The 11,260-nt window shown below is 36.4% G+C and overlaps 1 protein-coding gene across 3 annotated transcripts in view; it reads left to right on the forward strand.

The window, feature by feature from the left end:
- The window catches only part of Usp37 (ubiquitin specific peptidase 37), a 68,110-nt gene that overhangs the window by 30,321 nt on the left and 26,529 nt on the right, over positions 1 to 11,260 (forward strand). For all 3 annotated transcript variants that reach the window (XM_055616300.1, XM_055616302.1, XM_055616301.1), the window contains exons 14-18: positions 567 to 757; positions 2,629 to 2,746; positions 3,998 to 4,077; positions 8,162 to 8,326; positions 9,816 to 9,881. In XM_055616300.1, the coding sequence (XP_055472275.1) occupies positions 567 to 757; positions 2,629 to 2,746; positions 3,998 to 4,077; positions 8,162 to 8,326; positions 9,816 to 9,881 (620 nt within the window). The remainder of the gene's footprint in view (positions 1 to 566; positions 758 to 2,628; positions 2,747 to 3,997; positions 4,078 to 8,161; positions 8,327 to 9,815; positions 9,882 to 11,260) is intronic.

The following is an 11,260-nucleotide window of genomic DNA, read 5'->3' on the forward strand; positions in this document are numbered from 1 at the left end:
AGTGTTAAGTAGTTTTAAATGTTTTAGATATAGAAAATTGAATTCAGCTTTTGACTTTTTTTTTTTTTTATGTTATTTGTGTAATGTGGTCACCTTGGACAGTAAAGCCTAAGGAGTTATAGTAATTTTCAATATTCTGCTTTGCATTTTATCCTTTTTGTTTGTTTGTTGTTTTGTTTTTGAGACAGTGTTTCATGTAACCCAGGCCAGTCTTTAAACATAGTGTGTGGGTGGGTGGGTAGGTGTAGCCATGAAGGACTTTGAAATTCTGGTCCTCGGGCCTCCATCTCCCAGCTGTTGGGATTATTTTGTCAGGGAGAGTTGGTGGTAAGGTTTGAATTGAAGAAGTCAAATATGCAGAGTGAGTGCTCTTCTACTGAGCCTAGTCTCCAAGACTTTTCACTTGTGTTTATTTACAAGGTAGAAATGCTTAAGTCCTTATCAGAGTAAGACTGGCCTTGTTCAGGTACCTTTTGGCTTCTAGGTATTTTAGTTGTGTAAATCATAGTTTAGTCAGCTATCATAAGAAATGCTTTGCTCTGATGACAGATATTATCATCTTCTAGGATGCTCATGAATTTTTAAGTCAGTGCTTAGATCAGCTGAAGGAAGATATGGAAAAACTGAATAAAACTTGGAAGACAGAGCCTGTCCTTGGAGAAGAAAATTCTCCAGACACTTCAGCCACCAAAGTGTTCACTTGCCCTGTTATTACGAATTTGGAGTTTGAGGTTCAGCACTCTATTGTCTGTAAAGCGTACGTAATCTCTAAGCAAGCTTGTCCTCCTTAGTTTGTTATGGAAGCTGACTGAAACTTTCCTTATCACACACCAAAACTTGTTTTCTTTTCTCTCCTGTAGGGAAAATACAAATCCACAAATTGTATAAAACCTTTTTTTTTTTTTTTTTAAATCCTTTTTTTTTTTCAGTTTGGTTTTTTTTTTTTTTTTTTTTTTTTTTTTTTTTTAAATAAAGTCTTATTGTGTAGCCCACATTGGCCTAGAACTTGGCATCTTCCTGTCTTAGCCTCCCGAGTGCTGCCTGACAGTACAGGCAAGATTTACCATACCTGTCAGGCTGCCCTCGGACTCAGAGATCTCACCACACCCAACTTGTTTAGTACTCTTTTTAAAAAAATATTGTATTTATTTTGATTTTATGTGTATTGTTGTTTTTCTTGAATGTCTGTCTGTCTGTGGGAGGTGCCAAATCCTCTGGAACTGGAATTTACAGACAGTTGTGAGCTGTCATGTGGGTGCTGGAAATTGAACCCAGATTCTCTGGGAGAGCAGCCAGTTCTCTTAATGGCCGAGCCATCTCTCTAGCCCCAGTTATTAGGCTTCTTTTTTTTTTTTTTTCAGCAAGCTCTTTTATTAGTTGACCCATCTTTCTGGTTCCTTAGTCTGTCTATAACAATGCTTGATGAGATAAGAGCCAAATATAATTGAAATAGTTTTTGATACACTTTGTTTTTGCTGTTTGTTTTATGAGACAATGTCTCACCCTGTAGACCAGGATGGTGTTGAACTCAGAGATCTGCCTGTTTCTAAGTGGTGAGATTAAAGGCATGCACCGCCATAACCAACTTTGATACACTTTTGTTTTAATTCAATAGTTAATGGTTAATTGATTGGTGGGTTGGTTTTTGTTTGTGTGTTTTGAGACAGAGTCTCTGTGTTGTTTTGGCTGACCTGTTTTGTTTTTTTTAATTAAATTTTTTTTCATTCCATGTATATGAGTGTTTTGTACACATATGGAGAGGTCAGAAGAGGCTATCACATCCCCCTAGAGCTAGAGTTATGGATGATTGTGAGCAACAACATGTGTGCTGGGAATTAAACCTGAGTTCTATGTAAGAACTGAGCCCACTCTTCAGCTCTTGGAACCGAATCTTTTGGGTTGGGTTGGGTTGGGTTGGGTTGGGTTGGGTTTTGTTTTGCATGACAGGGTTTCTCTGTGTAGCCCTGGCTGTCCTGGAACTCACTCTGTAGACCAGGCTAGCTTCAAACTCACAGAAATCTGCCTGCGTCTGCCTGGGATTAAAGATGTGTGCTACCTACTTTTTAAAAAGTGATTTTTGCTCAGTGTTCTTCATTTGTCTTTTCAGCACCTTTAATATTATTTAACTTTCAGTAACAGTAACTTTCTGCTACAATTAAAGACCACGGTCATAAGAATATATTTTTCATTCAACAAGTAGTAACTGGGTGCCTCCAACACAGGAAAGATTCTACTACGATCTTTGCCTTTGTCCCATACCTTTTGAGTGTGTATAAACTCCATGTTGACTATGAGCTGTCACTCCTCTGGATGATATGACTTTATCTGACTACGGAAATTTTGCTAATGAAGTCAAGACTACTGCTCTTACCTTTGGGTTTTTTGTTTATTTTAAAAACAGGAGATAATCTGCAAATCCCCCTAGCCATTTAATCTGGGTCTAGAGGTAGAAACAGAGGACATCTTAGAGAAGTCATAAAGGTGTGCTTCTGAATGAAAGAAAGTCATCAAGATTATATTATGCTCTTCCTATGTGTTGGACTGTAAACTCTGTAGGGGAAGAAGATAGCAAGTATATTTGTATTTTTATCTTCTAAATTCTACCCTAATTTCCTCTTATCCTTACAGATGTGGAGAGACAATTCCCAAAAGAGAACAGTTTAATGATCTCTCCATTGATCTTCCTCGAAGGAAAAAACCACTCCCACCTCGTTCAATTCAAGATTCTCTTGATCTTTTCTTTAGGGTAATATCTTTGATATATTCATATAACTCAATTTTATATTTTATAGATAATTATGTTTGAAGTTGAGGTTTTGTCAAGGTAATGTTTTATTTAATTATTTGCAGGGAAAACTAATGAGTAAAATTGTTTATAAATATTATTTAAATATAAAATTTGAAAACTTGGATTAAAGCTTTTAAAGAAAAAAACTGACTTCTTAGATTTAATGACTAGCTGAATGGTGATTTAGACAACCTTATAAGCTATTTCTTATTTGTAAATAAATATGAATACAAAGCATTTGAAATGACCTTTGCTAAAATTTTGGCAACATGGATTAAACTCAGAGATAACTATATGAGTTGTTATGAGAGCTGAGGAATGAAAAGATATTCTTTTCTTTGGTTGTGTGTCCTAGTAGGAACAAGAAGGAGGAATCAGGTTTATTCAAAGCTATAGATAAATGGGCGTGTGTGTTATATTCAGACAGCTTCTGGGACATAGGCATATTTTGTGACAGACTTTAGAACTGGTGGGAATTTGTGTTATCTATATTGTTGGTCCTTGAATTGTTAGAGCAAACTGGCAGGGTTTTTTTTTCTGTAGCTTAATAAAAATTCTGTTCTTTAAATGATGACTGTTCAGCTTCATCAAAAGATAACTACTCTCTTTGTTGTTTTACTCATTCTCTACTATTCCTGTTATTATCGTACACTGAAGATTTTCCTATGTGTCTGTACCCCCCTTTTTTAAGGATTTCTTGTTTCAGTTTTCTCTAGGTAATGATATCCACCCCAAACTTTGGTCCTTTTAGAGCAGTTGTTCTTAGTGGGCTGTCACCAGAAGATTGAGTTCCATTGTAAGAAAGGGGTAGAGTTACACCTAACAGACCAGGAACTCCGCCTAACCTGAAGGTGATCTTATCTCTGCTATAGCCAACTATTAAAATCTGAATAGACTCTTGGCAGCACCTCTCATGTATCCCTGGGGAAAAACTGAGATCTGCTTCATTAGAGTCTAGTTACTATCATAAATTGAGATGTTTCCTTGGTAAAGAAGGAATTAGGAATTCTGAAAATAGAAGGCATGATATCATAAATAACTATCTTAAAGATTAGGTCTTCATTTAGTAATTCCATGGCTCAAGACACAGCATTTAAACTGGTTCAGAGTTGTCATTTCACTAAACTAATGAGACTAAAGCTTATTTGTGTTTAGTGGGTTAATGCCATTTCAACTTCATCCTTATTTTCCTCTTTTATCTTTTTATAGGCAGAAGAACTTGAGTACTCCTGTGAAAAGTGTGGTGGAAAGTGTGCTCTTGTCAGGCACAAATTTAACAGGCTGCCCAGGTAAATTTGCTTGCCTTTTAAAAGTTGTATGTTCCTAAACTGCTGGGGATAGAGTTTAGGAATACAGTGTTTATCTAATCTGCACAAGGCCCTGGATTTGATCCCTAAACTTGCATAGAAAAGGAAGGGGACCTGGGTTCATTTCCAAGCAACTATTTGGTGGCTCACAACCATCTAACTTCAGTTCTAAAGGAACCAATGCCTAGACATATATACATGCAAAATTTGGAATACTGGAGAAAGTAGCCTTTGAGTTTCAGGAAGATGACAAAGAGGATACAGTTAGTAACACTGGCTCTAGAGTTTTCTTTCAGTAGTATCGTATGTTACAAGGTTTGAGGATCCCTTCTGAAATGCTTCAGTCAGGAATGTCTTGTATTTTGTAATATTTGCACATACGTAGTGATCGCAGGGTGGGATGTGTGCAGCCTAAGCACCAAAGCTCATTTGCATTTCATGTATACATTAAACAGTCTAAAGATAATTTATATAGTATTTTTAGTATCCTTGCTTTTTGCCTACATCTTGTCACATAAAATAAATATGGAATTTTTCACTGTAGCATTTTGTAAGTTCTCTAATGAAAAGTTTTAGATTTGGGAGCATATTTGATTTTAAATTTTTATCAGGAAAACTCTGCCGCAGACGCAGTATGGACCATGGAGCAACTTACCTCATTTTTCTTATTTCTTTTTCAAAGGATTTTATAAGTTAGTATATTTCTTACAATGGTAAGATTAATTTTTTGCCTTGGATGAAATCAATTTACATTGTATTAGTACTGTGAAGATATGATGAAGCTAGTTGCAGAAATTATGACGTGGTTACGAGATAGCTCTTAGTGCTTCCCAAGATTAGATCTCTCTGCCACAACAAGTGATTATTAACATTAAATATTTATGTGGCGCTCAGCCCATACTAGAGAGCTTTAATTTCTTTTTTTTAGCTTCAATTTTCTGTAAATGTAGAGTTCCTGGAATCTAGGCCTCAGGGAAAAGTCCTTTTACATTCTATAATGCATTCCTTTCTAGAAAATAAGTTTTCAGAGAAATTACTTCATAAATGGTAGCAGTATTATTTTTATGTTTGTTTTTTAATTTAAGAAACTGTATTTATGAATGTTATGAGGCAGTATGGAGGAAAGAAGAAATTTGAAGACAAAAGATTAATTACTACTGGCTGTCACTAACTGTATGCAGTTGAAATTACTGAGGTGGTGGAGAGAGGGCTCAGCAGTTAAGAGCACTGCTATTCCTCTGAAGGGTCTGGGTTCAATTCCCAGCACCCATACGGTTTTATTGTTTTTGAAACAGGCTCTTTCTGCATAGCCCTTCCTGTCCTGAGATTCACTGTGTAGACCATGCTGGGCTCTAACAAAGATCCACCTGCTTTGAGTGCTAGGATGGACAGGAAACTGGGATGACCACCATACCTACCCCACATGGTACTTAAAACTGCCTGTAGCTCCATTTCAGGGGATCTGATTCCCTTTTCTGATGTCCTCCTGTACCAGGAACACAAGTGATATACAAGTGATATAATATGTAAGAACAGCATCCATGCACATAGAATAAAATTTCAAATTAGCTGGGAGGTGGTAATGCACGCCTTTAATCCTGGCACTTGGGAGGCAGAGGCAGGCGGATCTCTGTGAGTTTGAGGCCAGCCTGGTCTACAAAGCAAGTCTCTGAACAGCCAATGCTGTTACACAGAGAAATTGTGTCTTGAATAATAATTTTTAAAAAGTCAAATTCGTGTAAATAAAAGAAAAATACTTAGGAAAAGAGACCAATAGTGTACTTGTATTATTAATTTGTTCTAAACTCATTACACAAAATAGATTCCTCTGAATCTTAAGTATTAATTATTAGTCTTCCAAAACACTGCCTACTTTTATTTTACATTTTTCTTTCTTTTCTTTTTTTTCCTTATGTGTGAGTTTGGATCTCGGTCTTGGTTTGGTTTGGTTTGGTTTGGTTTGGTTTGGTTTTTAAAGACAGTCTCACTCTGTTGCCCATACTATCCTAGAACTCATTGTGTAGCCCAGACTGACCTTCAATTTGCAGCAATCCTCCTACCTTTATCTCCCAAGTGCTGGGATTACAGCTCTGCACCACTAGGTCTAATTGTATATGTGTTTTATCTTTCTACTGCTGGGATTGAAACCAGGGCCTCTCTCTCAAGCCAGTCAAGCACTCTCCCTTTGGGCTACCCTAGCCTACTGCTTTCGTTATTGAAAGACCTGATGTCTTTATCAAATTTACTCACCTCTTTCAGTCTGACTCATCTTCATAGACCAGTAATTTTGATGGTCATCTATTTTCATGTTGCTTTTATTTTGGTTCAGATTCTTTGAAATTTTATTTAACGATTTGAGAGTTTTGCATTGGTTTTAGTCTCTTTAACAACTGGATCAGTATGTTTTTACATTGTAAATCAGTAGGCCATGAAGTCTGCATTTGTTTGTTTTTGTAACTGCAGATCTACCTAGGGTCTCATGTACCTGAGGCAAGAATTCTGTATGAGCTATGAATTATACCACAGTCTTTCTAAGATTTTGTCTTGATATGGGGTCTTGATAAGTCATTGAGATTTGTCTTGAACCCACAGTTGTTCTCCTTCAGCCTTCTGAGTGCTAGGATTAGAGTTCTATCCCATGTAAAGAAAAATATCAGTAACTTAAACTTGCAAATTTTTTAGTTTGTATAGAAAAAATATGATAACAGTCTGTATAGAAAAAATAGATAGTTTTCTAAAGGGAGACTTTTTTTTTTTTTCCCAAACTGGAGTTTAAATATAAGATTTTTTTTTTTTTTTAAATTTCATATTTGAAGTTTGATGGTCAGTGGTGGCACACACCTTTAATCCCAGCACTCAAGGCAGAGGCAGGTTGATCTGTTGAGTTCAAGGCTAGCCTGGGCTTCAGAGTGAGTTCCAGGACACTGACTCGGGGGGTAAGGGGGGAGTTGAAGTTTTTATGGGCTATGAAATATATCTAATCAATCAGGCAGAAAATAAATGACAATTAGCTTTACAGTAGTATAACAAAAAAAAAAGTTTTTCTACAAAGCTAAAAGCCTTTTTTAACTCAGATCAGATGACTGTGTAAGTGCTTTGTAATGCTTTTGTTAGTGAGAAAATTTTTCTGGTTTTCTTCTTAGTTTTTTCTAAAGAAAGTGCTTCTAAAATTAAGAGAAGTAGGGCCAGCAAAGTGGCTCAAAGGATAAAGGTGCTTGCTGCCAAGCTAGGGTAATTTGAGTTCAGTTCCCCAGGACCCACTTGGTAGGAGAGAACTGACTCACAGATACTCTGATTTCCATATGATACCATGGCCCACATACATATAAAAACAAAATAAGTATATAAAATAAGAGTATAATCTTGAGGACTAGAAAATTAGCTCAGTTAAGAGCTAATTTTATACAGCATGCATGAAACCTTAGGCTCAATCCCAGGTACCTCATAAAACCTGACATAGTGACATGCACCTGCAATTTCAGCCCACTTAGCCCTTGGAATGTGGAGATGGGAGAATTGGAAGTTCAAGGCCAACCTTAGCTGCATAACAACTTTGAAGATACATCCTTAGCTACATAACAAGGTTAACCAAAGATTAGTAGACATATTTAAAATTTAGTTCTTTTGCCTACTCTGTGTTGTCAATTGTTGAGGGGGCTTTCCTATAGAAGCATTATATGTACTTTATGTAAATTTCATTAATCACCAGATCCAAGGTTTTTATATGTATCATCCTAACACCTTTGTACATGGCAAATATTTAATAAATGTTCCTTAAATTATGTTTAGTTTGGCCAAATGTGTGTGTGTTTCTGAAGGGGGGTGCTGTTTGAGACAGGGTCTGGTTATGTATCGCTAGCTGATCTGGAACTCTGTGTAGACCAGGATGACCCTGAGTTATAGAAACCTACTTGCCTCAAATGCTAGGAGTAAAGGCTTGATCACCATCACCCAGCATGACCAAATGTATTCTGTAGGTCAGAATTTGTCTGACATGATTAGAGTGGTCACTGTAAGAGGAATACCTGCGTTCCCCATGAATTAGTCATTCTCTTCTGTTTTTCAGGGTCCTCATTCTTCATTTGAAACGATACAGCTTCAATGTGGCTCTCTCACTTAACAACAAGATAGGACAACAAGTCATCATTCCAAGATACCTGACCCTGTCATCTCATTGCACTGAAAATACAAAACCACCTTTTACTCTTGGATGGAGTGCACATATGGCAATGTAAGAGACAATGTTTTTATCTTTTCTTTTGAATGAATTTTCATATTTCAGTAGATTGACCAAACTAGGTAATAACTCTTTGGGGGAAAAAAATCAAACCCAAAAGGTATTCTAACAGAGTATCAACACTGCCTCAGAAAAAAGTACCATATTACACTGGGGTTGGGGGAGACCATTTGGTATACTTGGGAATATAGCTTGGGAATCAGTGTTCTTGAAAATGTCTCAGCTCTTTTGAACATGCAAATTTTGAAAAATCAACTGTTATGCTAGAGCTCCACCTGCCCAAATAGATTGATTGTTCTATAGGTGTATATTATGCCCACTGTGAATAACTTTTGAGACTCCTAGAACTGTTTGAGAAAGAAAGATCCCCTTTGCTGTAGATGATTTTTGTCATCATGCTGGGCCCTTAAGGCTTCTGAGTGTGGTTCTGTCCTGCATGCTTGCTCTACTTAGAACCTTATGCTGCAGTTCTTTGGTCCAATCATAAAGTCCTACAGAGCTATAGGACTGAAAAGAATTTTTGAGAATTGTGTCCAGATCCTTAATTTCACTGAGGACCAAGGAGACTGATTTTCCTGTTAGAAACTAAAAAGGCCAAGCCTTGCTGTGTAGCACATGCCTATAACTCAGGCTAACACGAAGGATGCTTCAAGACCAGCTTAGGCTATGTAGAAAGTTTGAGGTCATCCTTAGCTCTATAATGATGACACTGTTTGTAAAGAGAACGAGGAAGGACAGTTTCTTGCCTACAGTTAGACATTACAGAAAATAAATGAACAAGTCCCAAAATTAATTGATTCAATTTTATAAGATATATTTTTCTTGGATTTATAAATTACATCATTTAAATTTACACTAAAGTCCTCCAGGGTCTACTAGCGAAGCATGTGCCCAGAGAGTTTTTTTGTAATTGTTTGTCTTTCTGCTTTTATTTGAAGACAAATGTTTTTACTTGGTACAAAGTGCCCTCTGCTGGTAGAGCTTTTTGTCCCTCTGTAGTAGATATCTTGGTGATCACTGATCTTAAATGAAGCTGACTACATTTAATACATTTTTAGTGGCTTTAAGATTTTGAAAAGTTTGGCTTATCTGTAGGAAAATAAGATTGCTGTGATCATTAAGTGCAGTAGCACATATAGAATTTGCCATCTAGGAAATCTCAATAAATTGAGAGCTATTATTATTTTGTTAGTCCACAGTAAAGAAATAAGATGAGATGTTTCCCCCAAGTTGTTCTTCTCGTATGTGTTACACAACTTCTTCACTTGTAAAACTGTTTATTTCAGTTATTAGATCAAGGAGAGCCAGAGATAGTAATCCATTCTCCCTCCGGGCTTTTATGGTTAGTTATTTTAAAGTATTGTTTGCTTTTCAGGAGAGAATAAGAAGAGATTTGTAGTGTAGAATAATTAACTTTGCCAGTTACATATCTATCTTTCATGATGCAATTGTATATATTACATATTCTCCAATTTTCTGATAGCTCTAGACCATTGAAAGCCTCTCAAATGGTGAATTCCTGCATCACCAGCCCTTCTACACCTTCAAAGTGAGTTCTCTTTCTTGTATACCCAAATTTTGTCTTTCTAAGGGTTTGGCTCACCCTAATCTCCAAGTTTGCAGATTCCCGCCTCTTCATTTCTTTTTGCATGCCAGTTGCTCAGTATTACTCATACTAAGCCTTGAGTCTGGCTTAGATATGACCTAGGGTATAGCAAGTTTTAGCAATCAAAAAAGGTTCCAGGATTTTGGTTTTCAATTTCCTTAAAGATCTTTGTCAAAAAGTGATATTTTCATTTTAAAACTTTTAAGAACTGACTCTAAGGTTTAAAAGGATAAAATAACTTGTGTCTAAACACCCTTCCTCACAGATAGACATTGGACCCCACCTATTGCTAGCTTGACATTGACAGGAAGAATTCTGAAAGGAAACAGGAAACGGGCACTAAAATGCAGCTATTCTGCAGGTGCTCTATATTTTTTAAAGACCAAATTGTACTTCCTTAAGAGTTTCCTGGAAATTCCAGATGAGACCTTTTTTTCCCCTAAAATTTTTATCCCTAAGTAATTTTAGGAAAAACTGTTTTGTCCTTTAAATGCTTGTTTGGGGCTTGTGTAACCATAAAATGACACTTAGGAACTGCTGTTTTCTTTTTCTCCTGTAATTATTTTTCAGTGAAATAGAACCAGATGATTAACATGACCTGAAATCTAAAATGGTACCAATGTGAATACTCTTGCTTGTTCTCCAGATAAAAATGAGCAAAACCACTTGGCGGCTTTAGAAAGTGAGCAAGTGATGCCTTTACAGGACTAACATTTTTTACTGCTACAGCCAAGCTGCCTTCTGTAAACCTTGTCGTCAGTAATGGCTTCCATCTTAAGGACCAAATCACATTGGTTGCAAGAAACAGATAGTTTCATTGGACATCATTGTACCTTGGCATGGCTATCTGTTCTCCAGAGTATACTGGGATGAGAATTTCTAAGTTGGTTAATAAAAGGATTTAGGGTCTATAAGACCCACACGCACATCAGATTTTAAAGAGGCTGAGTTCTGAACTGAGTACATTGGTTCTTCTGTAATATTCTTTGTCACATTTGACCATGGTAGAAACCTAGCTAGGTATCAGGCATATATAAAGTATTTACCTAATAAAAAAAATATGTTGAGGTTTGCTTGATGAACATGAAATAAAAAAATAAAAAATTAAGAAAGCTAATTAAAGCAGGTCTTGGGCACTTCCACACGTGTAGTATACCCAGACTTGTGGCATACTGACACATGTGCACACATGCATATGTTTACAAAATCTTTTCAAAGGAAAAGTGAATCCATGTTCTAAGTATCTATACTGCACTGGATTTTGTTTATTTGTAGTTTTGCTTTTTTTTTTTCAGACAAACTCTTGCTATATAACCCAGACT

The sequence above is a fragment of the Psammomys obesus genome, unplaced genomic scaffold (assembly GCF_907164565.1).
Source record: "Psammomys obesus unplaced genomic scaffold, mPsaObe1.curated_primary_1811, whole genome shotgun sequence".
NCBI classification, from domain to species: domain Eukaryota; kingdom Metazoa; phylum Chordata; class Mammalia; order Rodentia; family Muridae; genus Psammomys; species Psammomys obesus.